Consider the following 16,366-nt stretch of genomic DNA (forward strand, 5'->3'; position numbering starts at 1 on the left):
ATCTTGGGTTTTTTTCTTTTTTTTTCTTCTATTTATTTTTTAATTAATTTCTCGTTATTTTTTATAATTATATTTTGATACTCATTTAAATATAAAACAATGAATTATAAAAAATATTTTTGCGTACACCTGACACACAGTATATTAGAATTAATGCATGATCAATATCCAAATGGTATACCAAACTATTTGTATTTGTCTTAATTTTCACATGGAACTTTTCGTGGTGTCTATGCATGCAGACACTATAAATAGTTGGAAAGCCCGTCGAATGTTTATGTAGAAAATCACATTTCTTTGACTTGTCGTTTTTAAGGAAGAAACTAAATAAATAAACAGATAAAACCCATAGTTATTCTCTCCCTCTCGATCAAAAATGTTTTCAGAAACCATTTCAAAAAATGATGCCATGATTCTTGATTCAATCCAACAGTATCTCCTCGATGATTCCGATTTTCCAGATGACTTTTTCACCAAATTTTCAAAATCTAAACCAAGCTTAGAAGACTCTTTTTGGGCACGACATTTCAGCGATTTGATGTCAAATTTGGATCACAGCTCAAAAAATCCATATTATGGGTTTAGATGTGAAGACCTGATGGCAGAAAACGGAGCGGCGCGTGAACATCAAACGCCGCACGAATGGAAGAGGTACCGAGGGGTGAGGCGTCGGCCGTGGGGAACGTTTGCGGCGGAGATAAGAGACCCAGACAAGAAAGGGAGGAGGATTTGGCTGGGGACTTACGAGACACCGGTGGATGCAGCATTGGCTTATGATCAAGCGGCCTACAAGTTGCGTGGCTCACGAGCCAGGCTCAATTTTCCGCATCTTATTGGCTCCGACGGTGCAATGAAAGAGCCGAGCAAGGCGACTAAACGGCGGCGCAGTCGCCGGAGCTGAAAAAGTGTGTTTATTCACCCTCGAGTCTAAGAAATAGTACTATTAAGCTCCGTTTGGTAGGTATGATAGAATAAGTACTAAATGATTAATAATTAGAGTTATTAAAAAATGAGATATATGAATTAATAGTATGGTGTGATAAATAACATGATGTTTGGTATGATTTTAAAATGATGGATTAATTTTGTAAATTTTATTGTTATAATGACCAAAATGTCTCAAATGTTAATTAAATATATATTTTTAAAATAATTGGATAGATAATTAAATATTTATAATTATAATTAACATTTATTAAAATTAATTTAATATATTTATTAGAAATAAATTTGTAAATATGCATTTGCTTTAATAATTAAAATAATAATATTTTAAATATTAATTTTATTGTTGAATAAATTTTAGTTATAATTACAATATTATTGTTTTTTAAAAATAATTGAAAATAATAAAAATATATGAAATTAATATATAAAAAATATAATAAAAATTTAAATATTTTATTAATTATAAAATTTTCACTAATTTAATTTTCATATTATATTGAAGAAAGACAATTCAAGGGTATTATGGTTAATATACAATCTTATCATGATCACTATTAAAAATTATATATTATCACACTTTTGAGTAGTGATATTTAATCACACAAATAACATGATTAGTAAGGGCTTTCAATCATAATCAAGAGCTTGAAGACTAAATAAAAAATGAACAAAACACAAGATAATTCTTTTATCATGGCTACCAAACATAGCCTTGTACTATGGGGAAATTTGTAAAACAAGTTTTTCATAACGTATAAAATGCAAATGTAAAATGGCCAATAAGTCTAGCCAGTGAACGAATCGGAGGAGCTAGGATAATAACCCTAGCATAAATGAGTTGGATATGTATTTTTCCGACTTGTGCCAAAAGTTTTGCTTGGATGAAATGATTTGATGGATTTTAATTTCAAATTATTTGGCTAATTTTCAAGGCAAAAACTTGTGTGAGACGACCTCACATGTCATATTTTGTAAAACGGATCTCTTATTTGAGTCATCCATGAAAAATTATATACTTTTTATGCTAAGAGTATTACCTTTTATTGTGAATAACAGTAGAGTTGACTCATCTCACAGATAAAGATTCGTGAGACCGTCTCACAAGAGACCTGCTCAATTTTCAATTTTTAAGGCGTTTTGTGATCAACCGATCAAATTATCGTTTGTTTGAGTCCTTAATTCAGACCCAAACTTTCAAACCCATGGCTGAAATATATGAAATCATCTTATGTAAATGTAACATAATAAGTTGATTCAATCTTGTGTTGAAATTTGAAAAAAATAAATATTTACGTCTGTCACATGCATCTTGAATCACATAAACTCAAATTAACTCTGACTAGATCATATAATACGATCAGGTTAAGTTAGAATTGAAATTGTGATTTGATTCGTTCGCGTAAACTGGTTTAATTCTTGTAAATATTTATAAAAATTAATACCTAGATATATCGTGAATTAATGAGTATAATAAATATTAAAGATCAAATAAAACTTAAAAATATTTTCACACACGATTTCACAAGCCAAGTGTTTTCAAATTCAATAATATTCTCAGACGATATTTTTCGATGCGCACTTAGCAAATCTTCAATCTGATATAATAGCTTGTAGTTGTCACACGATGTCACACAACAACCAACACGTAGAATATTTGATTCATTGAACTGCATCTATAAGATTTTAATTGTCATTGATTATAATTTTGGGTATAAATATGTTTACCATATACTGATTTATGGAGGAAAATATTATTCTTTGAGCAAGTCTCTTGTGAGATGGTCTCACGAATCTCTATCTGTGAGACGGGTTAACCCCGCAGATATTCACAATAAAAATTAATACTCCTAGCATAAAAAATAATATTTTTTCGTGGACGACCCAAATAAGAGATTTGTCTCACAAAATACGACATATGAGACCGTCTCACACAATTTTTTGTCTTATTACTTTTTGTGAATGCATCCTTTTGTTCTAAAATTAGATTAATAAATTAGAAAAAAATCTTCAATGAGTTTGTTACTGTTATGGTATAATAATGAACACATGAGGCTCAAAAGGTACCTGAGCAAAACTGTCGAAGTGATAAGAACAGTTTCAAGAGTATATCATCTTTGCTATTTAAAGCAAATCCAAAACAGCGTAACAGCTGCTTATTTCAGAATACAGCGCCTCCAGCCCTATATATACCCGATCCAAGAACACCTTCAACCAAGCCAAAACTCAAATTAACTACAAGAGTAAAATCACCAGAAAAAAGAAACAGCTCCCATTATCCAAACATCAAGAAAATGAACTCCCGTGTGGTGGTACCCGTGATCGCTATTCTTGCCATTGTCCAATTCTTTGCACAGCCTGGATACGCTGTCACATGCGGTGAAGTAGATGTTGCTTTACTATCATGCATCGATTACCTCAGGGGACGTGAAGCTGAACCAACTCCGGCATGCTGTAATGGCGTGAAAGCCGTCAAAGGGATGGCCGGAACACCGGCAGACAAAAGGACTTGCTGCAACTGTGTCAAGGCTGCTGCTAACAGATACACGGACTTGAAGGATACGGCGGCTCAGAGTCTTCCGGCTAAGTGTGGGGTTCAGTTGGACATCCCTATTTCTCGCAGCGTCGACTGTGACAGGTCAGTGTAACTCTTCTTGTTTTGATACATACATGTTATTGCTTATATTTTTTTACTTGAATAGTAACGTTTTCTTTCTTTCTTTCTTTCTCTTGGCATGCAGGATATAAAGTGAAGTTTGAAGTTCATGCAGGAGATTTGATTCAGAAATAAATTAAACCACTCTTTAGTTTTCAATAATATTATGGTTTGTAAACCTACTTGTATCAATGGAGTATGATGAATCACATGAAGAAATATCATTCTTTCTTGTGATCAACAACTCCATAACATTTCGAGCAATTAACTAAATAAATCATTTACAGCTATTGCATCATCATATTTACTTCTATATACATATACTATCTGTACGTACATATAGATCTCTTACTATATACGACGACGCGACGACGATCAATGTCCATTGAACGCACTGAATGCCCTCAATCAATGACCGATATCAAAGAGAACCAAATTTAAACAGAAGCGCAAAAGAAGTAAGAAGCAGTACTAAGTAACATGCAGATCAGTAGAGAAACATACCATGCATGCAAACTACAAAAAAAAAAAAGAAGAAGATGCGTGAAATTTTCTATTCAGGCTGCAAAAAGGACGAGAATTGCACACATTGAAAAAAACATCCTTAAATTGATTGAAAATATGTGTGACAGATATCAAATTTATACAACCAAAAATCTAGGATTGGATTAAATGAAATAAGTCTTGAAGAAAACTTGTCCTAGACTAAATCATGCATAGGCCGAGAAGCGTGAGCAATGAGCTAGCATGAATGAATCTCGTGCCTGCAGATGCCTCCAAAAAGATTAAGCCAACATTTACTTCTCAAGTTTTAGAATAAAGACAAACCGATAAAAGCAGTTACAAACTACGTACTCATGGGATTTATTTCATCCTACGTACTCTTTATTCGATGGTTGTAAAGAGGCTCGCGTGTTTGGATTTGAGACTATTTCGAGACATCCACAGTATAGTTGATTTTTCAGTATTAATTGGTATATAAAAGGATGATTTAGTATATTTGTAAATGGTGAAAACTTGTATTTATTTCATTTTAAAAAAACTTTTATTTTATGAAAAACAACTATATCTAAAGATTCAAAAAAAAAATAATTATATAATATATATATATATATATAATATATATATATATATATATATATATATAATATATATATATATATTCGTGAGCTGGGTCAACTCTGTTGATATTTGATATTATCTCTCAATATAAATATATTTGTTATGATATTCACCAAATATTATCATCTTTGTGTTTACCAATAATATTACACTCATCTATTGAATTTGATAAATATATCAAGATTATATATCTAAAATATATGAGTATGATTGACACAAAGATAGACATGGTTGGTGTACGAATATCGACACTTTAGTTAAATAACATTCACTTTTGAAAAATCAAGCCTTTCAAACCTATAAATACCCCCCATCTTCATAGCCTCGAAACCCATAAGATCCACAACCACAACCATAAAAACAGTAATTAATCGATTCCCTTAAAAGATCATGCGAACACAAGAAGAATATTTCCATAAGAATATGAAGTGTGGTTCTCTAATATCAGTGCTCGCAATTCTTGCCTTGGTTCTGTTCATGGCTCAGCCTGGATACACCATCAGTTGCGGTCAAGTGGACACTGCTCTAATGCCATGCATCAGCTACCTCACCGGGCGTGGCGGAAACAAACCATCTTCAGCATGCTGCAACGGTGTAAAATCAGTGAAAGGGATGGGCCGGACGACTGCAGACAAGAGGGCCGCCTGCAGCTGTGTTAAGGCCGCCGCAAATCGGTACCCCGGGATGAAGGACGCGCTGGCGCAGAGCCTCCCGGTTCAGTGCGGCGTTCATCTGGATATCCCCGTCTCCCGCACTGTTGACTGTAACAAGTATGTTTATCTTCCTTTTCTTATTATTAATTTCTTTGTCAATTTCTAGGATGAACTCTCTGAGATTTTGTGTTCATTCTTCAATTATTCATTTCCTGCAGGATCAAATGAGGCCCAAGGCTCGAGAAATAAGGAAAGGAATCCCTGAAACTGAAGCTCGGATTATTAGAGTTTTATTTCGTGTTCCTGTGTTGTTTGTATAGTTGTAATAAATGTTGCTTCATCAGGCTTCTTGAAGCGGCCCAGTAATATGAAAATCTTTCTCGATTCCTAGTAAAAATGTGCATTCACAGCTACCAAATGTAAAGATGTGTTATGTGATACATCCATACTGATTACACATTATAGTATAAAAATATGATAGAACAGAGAAATCATTTTCTTAGTGAAAAAATCAAACGTAGATCATGTTCTTCAAATCTAATTTCAAAAGCATATTTAGAAAATATATCTTCCAAAATGCTCAAAATGAAATCAAATATGAACACAATTTCTCGAGGCTTCATAATTTTCTAACATACTTGCAACATGATTTCATACTTTGGTTTAATCAAGAAGGCACCCTGTAGGCTGCACCCAAAACCACCTTTTTAGTCTTTGGTAAAAAATAATAATAATAAAATACAACCTTTTAGCATCTGTGGGAAGGGAAAGATGAGCTGTTTGGCTAATAGAATTTCGTCCTTGGTATTTTCGTTCAAGCATTACACTAAAACAAAGTCGAAATAAGGAATTCCTGCGTAAATTCATGATCATTACATCATCTGTTTGCAAATGAACGGAAGGACCAAGTACACTATATCCCGTTCCCTCGTCATTCAAAATTAAAAGCATTTAAGGTAATTCAAGCAAATGCTGTCAGTTTCTAGGTGGGCTGACAGGTCTGCTGCTGAAGGATCGTCTCCTCTCGAAGAGCACATCGTCATCCCAATACCATGGAGTCCAAAAAATGGCCAGGTGTCTGACAGATTCATCCTAGGTTCTCCTCTTTATCTCTATCTCCTCGAACTATAGGGTGTCGTCTCCTGCACGTTTTACAAGTCATACAATAAATCTTTGCATGGATCTATTAGGAACAATAACTCCCTAAACAATGAAGCGCTCCTCTGTTTAAAACTATAAAAGAAGTCAGCATTACGAGCTAAGCCACATTTAAGAAATTAAGGTTGTACGGTAAGTCGGTCGCTCAGGAGCCTGTTGATCCAGCTCGATTAGCTCAATATTATTTGAACTTGATCTCATGTTCAATAACATGTTCATGAAAAAAAATATTTTGGTGGTTCAAGTTGAACTTGAGAGCCCGAGTTCAAGTCAGACTTTTGAGTTCGATTTATTGTAAAATTAGCTACAGCAATGGGTTGGAAATATTGACTTTAATCTCCTGAAAGCATGAACGTAATTTTAACGCATAGAGGCCATAAAAGAGAAGGTTAAAAGAGAGGAAAACACGCCAATGTTGAAGTTGAATATGTAGAGCGTTCGTAGCGTTATCCCGAAGTGGCGAAAGTATGGGCATCAAATGCTACCTCTTAGATCGGCTGCGATCTTCCTCATAGTCCATCACTCCACCCAGTTCAGAAGAGATCTCTTCATGCCCTCGGTGATCAAGGTCGGCCTGCTCACAGTTTGTAACTTCTGCCACAACGTAAGTAAGACACACCGAAAAACACACATAGAGTTCATGCGTATGTGCCATGGTTTGTAAAAGAAAGAAAACATATATCATAAGCATCAAGTTGTGAAACTAAGAAAGGCCATGTGCCAGCCAAATAAACTTTGCAAATGCATTCAGAAGGAAAGTGGCAAAAACTAAAACTTTTAACGTCTTATTTATTACATCAAACAAGTAAATAATTGAATTTTAAAATAAATCAACTTTAATATAAATGCCCGCAATTGACCAAGCAGAATTGCTCACTTCATGAAATTAAAATTTCAAAAATATCCATGAACTGAGCATTAAATTTCCATCAACATAACAAGAAAGTTAAGGTACCTAAGTGCTCAAGTCAATTCTAGAGAGCCTAGCATCCTCTCCTGACACAGTTTGATCAAAATTCACGAGGCCATCAAGCGGCTTTCATATTTAGCAGCAAAACTAACACATGCAGTAAACTGAATGACACTACATTGAAACAGAGAATATTGTCTATTTCACTGACAAAAGTAACTGACCTTCACAGATAGTGTCTTCTTCACTTCGTCAATTCTTTCTTCTACTTCCTTTTTGTGCTTCTTGTCCATTTCACTCATAGAATCTGCCCATTTAATCTTCTCTTGAATTGAGACAAGAAGATTTTCAGATGTGGACAACCTAAGAGACAATAAAATAAGATTTACATAAATAATTTAGATACTAGATGGAAAACATGCAGCCATTGAAAGGAAAGCGTTGCAAAAAATTAGAGTTGAAAATCGTATTACATTCATTTTCTCGCACCAAATTTATAACAAGATATGATAACAAAAGAACTGAAGCAGGCTTCTGCTATGTCAGCTGTTTATTAAAATGAATTTAATGCCAGACAGCCACAGGCAATCATACTATCATCATATACCATGCAAAGCACTCCAACATGAGGATCCCTGAGAAAGATTTTAATCAAAAGGCAAGCAAGTGTGTGGAATGATAGAGGCAACTTCCAAACGAGAGATGGAATAAGTGCCAATTATTGAACCATCCTCCAATCTTCGAAGCAGCTACTGAACATAAAATAGCAAATATTTACTCTAGAATTTAATATTTGTATTGTTTTCCCAACACGGTAAATACTTTCCGAGAATGGAATATGCCACATATATCAATCTATATTCAGAAACTCAAGCAGTAAAGATGCATAGGTACAAACAAAATATATAAAAATTTAACCCTCAGGAAAGAAATATTACCAATTTGACAGCGTTCTGATCATACCACCCAATTGTCCAGGTCTAAGATCCCTCCCTGCAGCAAATTGCACCTACAAACTCACACAAACATTAGATTAGCTCATTAGCAATTAATTATCGCCAAATAAGTGATCTGCTACTGGAGGTTAAAAAACTATAATATTGACCTCAAAGCATCGGCGCAATTGGTCCAGCTTTCCTCTGACTATCCCCTGTTCATATAAGCAACAAAAATAACATTTATCCTACAAAATTTTTCAAAGAATCGAAATAAATGACTTTGTCTACTTTACTGTCAAGATCACGGGTCCTTTATCTAAAATATGAAATATGAAGCATATAAATTTAAAAGGTGAAATAATGAACAAGATGGATAACTTGTGCAAAGGAAACAATTAAACAAAAACATTGCAGACAAACATTGCAAAAATACATTGTTGTTTAAAGCAAACACCTTATCTGAAGGAACCAAAACTTAAGAGTCAATTTAATGGTTGGTCAGGAATGAATAGCGAAATGAAACCTACCACGTACATACAATCATTAATGAGAAAATCCTCCAATTCACGAACATTTGTAACATCCATCTCATGCATCAATGTATCATACGGCAATACCTGTCCAAGGGCCAAAAAGTTCATACGCTCGCAAACAATTACGAAAGACAGGAAAATCAAAGACCAGTATAACTAATACAGTAATACCAAATATAAAGGAAACCAAGAACATAAGCTAACAATCAAATCTCTCACATTTTCAACTAACACACAACTGCACAATCATAGGCGAGCCCACTAGAAAAAAGAAGTCGTTGAACCTTATTTGCCTCTGCCAAAGTGAGCACTGTCAGCTGCTTTAGCTTAAGGACTTGCTCCGGAACCAATTGTGGAAGCCTGCTGGCATCACCTGCAGCACAACTAATCTGTAAAACTAATGCATGGAGAAACCACCAAATTGAAAGAAACATCTCATTGCGGCAGCATTGAACACTATATAATACATTAACAGTTATAGGCACAGTAAATACATTTTGAGACTTGAGAGACCGTGAAAGTCCAAACAATATTATAACCATTAATAATTTTACAAATTAATTCAGGCAAATTTGAGACATAAAATTGAAAACCTGGGAAAATTGATGATTGAACAGATTGGCCACTTACTTTTGTATTCACTCCATGTACCATATGCAAACATCCGAAGCAAACCAAGGAAAATATCATTCTCAGTTCCTTCAAGCTGCACAATGGTCCAAACATAAAGAAATATTGACATAGAAACATCATTTCTTCAGAAGTTTCAATACCAAAGAAAATGTTTAAATATTGTACATATTAACATGAAAGCAAGCAAAAGAATATACTGATTGCTCTCAACTTTTGTTTGATACCAGTGATAATTACTTAATTTTTAAGACAGCGTTAAGTAAAACTGCACTTGATCATTTCAGACAGAAATTCGTGTTTGCACTACCTAGCTTTACAAACTATTATCTTTCAGCATATTTTGGAATTTGGAGCCTATCATAAATATTAAAAATGATATAAGATACAAGTCAATCACAGAAAATTCAGAAACATAGAGCTGGCAATTTCACAACCAACCTCAGATTGAATGACGACTCATATCATAGAATAAGTCAAGAAAACCATTTAAATTCCAATATCCATCAACAAGGGGAACAATATAAGTATTGGTCCAAAATGTTAATATATGTATAAAGGAAACAAGCATACAAAGGTACACAACATGTGAAAGCAATGAAACACTCAAACATCAGCAAAATCAATTGCATCGGTCACAGTATTAAAAGAAAACATGTCAAACAACAACAAATCTGTCGGCAAAAGATTCCAGACCATCCTCCCCATGAAGTAAAATTATGCTGTACTGAAAGATTTTTATGATTATATAAGAACTCAAAATAACATAAGCCCCCAAAAATGAAAATCACATAAGCCCAAACCCTGAACTATGAATTCCGCGAAGAATTATGCTTAGAATGTGTCCCATTCAAGCTGAGGATTTTATCCCGCTAAATCAATCACTTCAGTTCAAAATCTAGCACGTCAATCCTCAGCCAAATGATATGATTTTGGGAGCATATCCATGAGACTGCCCAAATTCATTTATAATTTGCAAACTTCTGGTGGTTATCCATCATTACCGTTCCATTTCAATCTCACTGAATTCAAAAGCCTCGGTGTAATAGCTGTACGCCTGTATTCATTTCAATTTTTCATCTCCTAGTAAATTATCCAGCCTATGTTCATGATTTTGAGATGACTAAGCTGAGACCAGTCCCAGAAAACTAAGAAACATAACGCTACTGATACCCTCCAGGCCTCCACTGAGAACCATTTTCCCGAAATAATATATGATAAAACAAGGGTAGCGAATTATCTAACCCAAAACTATCCTAAATAATTAAAAAAGGTATGGAAAAACATACCGGCTTTCCGACAACCTAATATTACTATGACTACAAGCGCTATCGAAATCACAACCCAGGAGACCTCACATACCGCGAGAGCACGTCTAAATTCCATACATCACGAAACAAAATCAATCGAAAGCACGTAGCGTAATACCTCGATGACGCTAGGTACGGAAAGAATCTCAGAGAAAGCAAAGAGGGCTGGGTGAGAGGTGGCCTCAACAATCACATTAGCCAGTGCCGAGCCCTTCAGATTCGACGCCTGCTTCACAAAGTAGTCTATATGCTCCGCTTGCTTTTGTTCAATGTCCATTTTTTGCAGATTTCAAATGACTGCTGCTGATCCAATAACAGAAGTTGTGAAATTTACAAATAACTACGAAAATGATCAGAAATCAGTGATAATCTAGGGTTTTCGGGACTAGAAACTTGGAGAGCTCATTGTAGTTCCTCTTCCCTTCAGATTTGGTGCGTTGTGTGTCTGGAGACGCACGATATATTTATAGCGTCAGTTTCTGTTCTGGGATGTTGCTAACATAAGCCGTATGTTTCCTCCGCCCGTATAATTGCAATTACACCCTCACACGGCACTCTGGTCATAGATGTCAAAAAGCTTTAGCTAGAACCGATCGTATCGCACATCTTTTATATATATAGACGCTGTGTACATTTTTTTATATCATATGATGACTAAGTGAATATACAATATTAGGATAATTGATATATGAATGATTGAAATAAAATATAAAATAAAGTTGTTTGTCAAAAACAAAAGTGAATATTCATATAGGGTAAAACTGGAAAAGATGGTCCTCTGTATTTTATAAGTCTCAGCCTAAAAATAGTATATTATATATATATTTATATATATATATATATCATATATATATATATTGTATAAATAATGTTTTTGCAAAAAAGTAATTTTCCTAATTCATTTTAATTTAATTAATTTTTATATTAATTCAAATTTAATTTATGTATTATATATTTTTATTTTTTTATTAAATATATATATAAACAGAGTTTTTGCTAAAAATAGTCATTTTCGCAAAATGTCATTTCTTAAAAAAGAAAAGATTTTATCTTGAATATTGACATATGTGTACTGCAATAAATGATCACTCCAATTATTGTTTGCATTGATTATATCACTTCATTTAATTCAATTTTAAATTTAAATAATTTTTATATTACTTCAAATGAATTTATGTATGATATGTTTTTTTTATTTTTAACTCAAACTAAAATTAAACTCTATTGAAAATATAAACTATATTAAAAATTTTGCATTGATTATATCAATTAGTTTAATTAAAAACTGCATAAATAAATTTAAAATACAAATGATTGCAATGTTCAGTATCACTCATGAGGTAAATCATTCAAAAATAATTTTTCAATTTTAAGTAATTTTCTGCCCAAGTTACTTACTGAAAAAGAAATACAATATCTAATTAGTTTATTTAATTTTTCTAAAATAAAATTGGTTGAGTGTTAAAAGTTATCACTACAACAAGGTTTTCCAATTAACATTAATTTACCATTTAGTAATCATAATTTTTTTATCCCAAAAACATATTATTTCGAAATTACCTTAATTTGAAAGAATTAACGCGTTGTGGTTTATTCCAAAACCATATGTATATTGTATAATTTAAATTGTCTTCCTAAAAACTTAAATAAGATAGCACAAAAAAACTAAAAGAGATAGATTCAAAAGAGTTTCAAATGGACATTAAATTACTTTCAATAAACATGTATATTACCTTCAATAATCAGAAATGTTTGACACCGAATGCATGCAATTCGAGATTTTCATAATTTGAAAGAGTTAATGTATGATATAATTCTGTCAAGAGCATCCAATGTATAGTTTTTGTCCCTTGGGATGTCTTATTTGAATTTTAAATTTAAATAATACAATATTGTATATTATATTAGAAATCATTTTTATTCTATTTATCTTACTAAATTTATCTAATCCAAAATTTAGTTGAATCTTTCCAAGATGTAATGTTCATTTAAATTTAGATTTGTTCGTTGTTATGAACTACCTGCATATGGAAACAACGAGAACAACGAGACATTCAGTTTGAAATATACCTTTCATGATCGAGAAGTAAAAATTATTATTCATCTATTTATATAAATTTTTGATCATTACATATTACTAATGTGATATTCTTCTATATTACAAAGTTCACGGATACATGATAATAGAAAATTCTCGTAATGGAAATGATTAAACCAATTCTAAAGAAAGTGAACATCTTATTAGAAGGCACCTCATAAAATGTATTGACATTGTTTTGTAATACACATAATAAATGTTAATAAAATAACTATTCTGATTTATACATAATTTACTTATGATCAGATGTTTCATTTTTCTTTCGGAAAAATAGGCTGTTGTGTTTATTATGAAGAGATTTTGAAATAAAATCACAACCCATTTGGATAAAGATATTGACGAAACAATTATTGTTATCATTCAAATGTGTCAAATACGTGTCATGTCATAAAATTGTTGGTGAATATGGATTTAGACGAAATTACTGAATTTTTAAAAAAGTATTTTTCATTAATTTTAATGAATATGATTTAAAAATATTTTTTGTCACAAGTTAAACAATAATAATATGTAGCTTCTCGAAAATTATTGAATTAAATATGTATTAAGGTTGGTAGCCGACATCAATATATTAAACAGGATAACCATCATGTCATTGCCTTAGGCTAACACAATCTAAAATTTTGATATATAATAGTGATTATTAGGCAAAAAAATTAATCAACATGTGTTGTATTTAAGAAAGTTTTTTAAAATTAGCGAAAAAATAGTTTTATTTTTATTTTTTATAATTATATTATTTTTTTCAATTTACATATCTAATTATTTTTCACCGATTTTTTATAATATCAGCCCGTGCATCGCACGGGTTAAATACTAGTATAAAATAAATGACTTAAGGTGTGAAGTTTCTCCATCCACCCCCGATCTGTCCAAACAATGGCTATCTCAAATTATACATAAAATTAGTTTGAGGAACTCGTCTCATCACCTAAAATATTGGTAAGATTGATATTTTCTCAACCCGTCAAAAGGTGAGTCGGCTCACCAGCTCATCTAATTATGGTTTCTGAGTCGGCTCACCCCACTAGCTCTCCAGATGCAATGTCTTGTTTGGAGTGGGTCTCCCATTATCTGAGGGCTATCTTGCACCCGAAGTTTTATTCGGGTGCCGCAGATTGTAAGCCTCTTATTAGTACTCGGAGTTTTGATAATAAATTTTGGCAGGCCGTATCTGTCACATATCTCTTATTTGGGTCATCCATGAAAACGTATTACTTTTTATGCTAAAAGTATTACGTTTTATTGTGAATATCGGTAGGGTTGACTCACATGAGATCCACTCATAAATTTTCAACTTAATCTAAATTTCTTTTAATTCAATTAGGTACACATTTTTATTTTTACAATGTTTAATTTCTTTTTGATTAATTTAAAATAATATACTCTATTTATTAAAAGAATATATCATCGTATTTTATTAAAATATTTATAATTATTAAATAATAGTTTAATACGAATATATCTCAACAATAAATTATATATATTTAAACATATTTATAAATATATAATAAAATAATATTTTCTATTTATTATGTATTAATAAAATTAAAACTCAATAAATAAACCATACATTCAGCTAAATATATTTTAATAGACCGATAAAATATAATTGTAGCATCCTTGTGCTAGAAGCAAGTGTTCAACTTATTTAAAGATGATAATTTAAAATAGGACTATGTGTCATGATAGTTCATTAATAGAAACAAATTCATCCAAAATAAAGATAATCCTAATAATAACTAAATTACTACTGATAAAAATAACATTAAATAAATACCCATAATAAAAATAATCATAATATTATATTAGTACATAATTTAGTTTAGACAATGGAAAACCCAAAAACATGCAATTATGCCTACTTAGACATTCCAAGTTATCAGATAAATCGTCATATTTTCGTGTATTTTAGTTCTGAAAAGTCACTTAGAACATAGAGATAGAAAATAGAGTGAAAAAAAGAAAATTCACCCAAAAAAATCACAATCCTTGCATAAAAAATCTGGAAATAGTTACCCAAAAAACAATCGGTGATGGAGGTGTAGCATGTTCAAGCCTTTAGTTTTTTGTGTCCCAAAGGATTTTGTTCTTACGAAATGAGTAAATGTTATTTGATTGTGTTGTCAAGTTTACAAAACGTTTGACCGATCGTCCAAAGGTGGCCGGAAAGCCTTTTCTTGCTTATTTTTGAAAAACATTCTAAAAATATACTTTATGGGCAAAATCGCTTGAGAATTTCAAAATCATTTCTTCATGAATGTTGTAGAACTTAAAAGGTTGCATTAATTGGAAAATATGCGGCTAGAGATCGTACACACGCCGGCGAGATGGCGCGTGTACCAAACGTGCCACCATGTTTCTAGGATTTAGCCTCAGACCAGGGGCGGATGTAGTGTAGGACTCGGGGGGCCGTGGCCCCCGCGAACTTTTTTAAAAAAATTATTACTATATAATATATATTTTATTATTTAGTATATATATTATTTGATCATAAAAAAAATAAAATTTCTATAAACGGCCCCCTCGAATATATTTTTTAAAATAATTACTATATAAGATATATTTTATTATTTAGTATATATATTATTTGTCCATAAAAAAAGTATCTATAATTAATTTAATGGTTATAGATTTTCAGATTTAAATATTGTCCGCGTTCCATTTTCTGCAAGTTTTTTTCGAAAACTAAATAACGTGCTTTTACAAAGGGTCAAATGCCTAACTTAAAACTTTCATAGTTGGTGGTGAGCCGGCCCCCCCAAACATAAAATCTTGGATCCGCCCATGCCTCAGACGAACGATTATGAACATATTTTTTGCTTATTGTTCAAGTTTTAGAATTTTTGGCCATTATACTAATTGTTATGAATTTTTAATGAAGAATTAAATATATCTATGCATGTTTCTTTGGTGGAATAGGAATCGATTTGATATCTTTGTTTTTCCATTACACACATTGTTTTTTGTGCTATAATATAAAATAAAAATTGTTCACCGTATCGTGTAGTGTACTTCAGCCAAAGTCCCAAAAGGTCATCGGAATTAGGCATTTTCTCGCAACCAAAACTCCTTGAAAATCATTATGAAAATATGAATTCTGAGCAAAATCGATTGATAAAAAAAATAAAATTTCTATAAACGGCCCCTCGAATATATTTTTTAAAATAATTACTATATAAGATATATTTTATTATTTAGTCCATAAAAAAGTATCTATAATTAGTTTAATGATTATAGATTTTCAGATTTACACATATTGTCCGCGTTCCATTTTCTGCAAGTTTTTTTCGAAAACTAAATAACGTGCTTTTACAAAGGGTCAAATGCCTAACTTAAAACATTCATAGTTGGTGGTGAGCCGGCCCTCCCAAACATAAAATCTTGGATCCGCCCCTGCCTCAGACGAACAA

At 32.1% G+C, this 16,366-nt stretch overlaps 4 protein-coding genes across 7 annotated transcripts; 3 read left to right on the top strand and 1 right to left on the bottom strand.

Annotated features, from left to right (window-relative positions):
* Positions 1-376: 376 nt before the first annotated feature.
* On the top strand, positions 377-901 carry LOC140815650 (ethylene-responsive transcription factor 13-like). The gene has a single exon (XM_073174725.1). It carries the CDS (start codon positions 377-379, stop codon positions 899-901), a length of 525 nt encoding a protein of 174 aa, XP_073030826.1.
* A 2,122-nt stretch (positions 902-3,023) lies between these two features.
* Positions 3,024-3,902, top strand: LOC140814939 (non-specific lipid-transfer protein 1-like). Its single transcript, XM_073174037.1, has 2 exons — positions 3,024-3,583; positions 3,687-3,902. Exons 1-2 carry the CDS (start codon positions 3,240-3,242, stop codon positions 3,691-3,693), a joined length of 351 nt encoding a protein of 116 aa, XP_073030138.1. The 5' UTR covers positions 3,024-3,239; the 3' UTR covers positions 3,694-3,902.
* Positions 3,903-5,075: 1,173 nt separating this feature from the next.
* LOC140813967 (non-specific lipid-transfer protein 1-like) lies at positions 5,076-5,794 on the top strand. Its single transcript, XM_073172804.1, has 2 exons — positions 5,076-5,493; positions 5,595-5,794. Exons 1-2 carry the CDS (start codon positions 5,114-5,116, stop codon positions 5,602-5,604), a joined length of 390 nt encoding a protein of 129 aa, XP_073028905.1. The 5' UTR covers positions 5,076-5,113; the 3' UTR covers positions 5,605-5,794.
* A 340-nt stretch (positions 5,795-6,134) lies between these two features.
* On the bottom strand, positions 6,135-11,435 carry LOC140813966 (COP9 signalosome complex subunit 7). Of its 4 annotated transcripts, none has more exons than XM_073172802.1 (9): positions 10,974-11,435; positions 9,546-9,621; positions 9,200-9,288; positions 8,910-8,999; positions 8,550-8,594; positions 8,383-8,453; positions 7,669-7,807; positions 7,020-7,125; positions 6,135-6,518 (listed from the first exon to the last, which is right to left on the bottom strand). In XM_073172802.1, the coding sequence occupies exons 1-8, from the start codon at positions 11,130-11,132 to the stop codon at positions 7,054-7,056; spliced, it is 741 nt and encodes a 246-aa protein (XP_073028903.1). In that variant the 5' UTR covers positions 11,133-11,435; the 3' UTR covers positions 6,135-6,518; positions 7,020-7,053. The 4 variants fall into 4 exon arrangements, with proteins under 4 accessions (XP_073028903.1, XP_073028901.1, XP_073028902.1 ...); XM_073172800.1 differs by having other exon boundaries at positions 7,020-7,108; positions 10,974-11,434; XM_073172801.1 differs by having other exon boundaries at positions 7,020-7,128; positions 10,974-11,433.
* Positions 11,436-16,366: the final 4,931 nt, after the last annotated feature.

The sequence above is a fragment of the Primulina eburnea genome, chromosome 15 (genome assembly GCF_022965805.1).
Source record: "Primulina eburnea isolate SZY01 chromosome 15, ASM2296580v1, whole genome shotgun sequence".
NCBI lineage: Eukaryota > Viridiplantae > Streptophyta > Magnoliopsida > Lamiales > Gesneriaceae > Primulina > Primulina eburnea.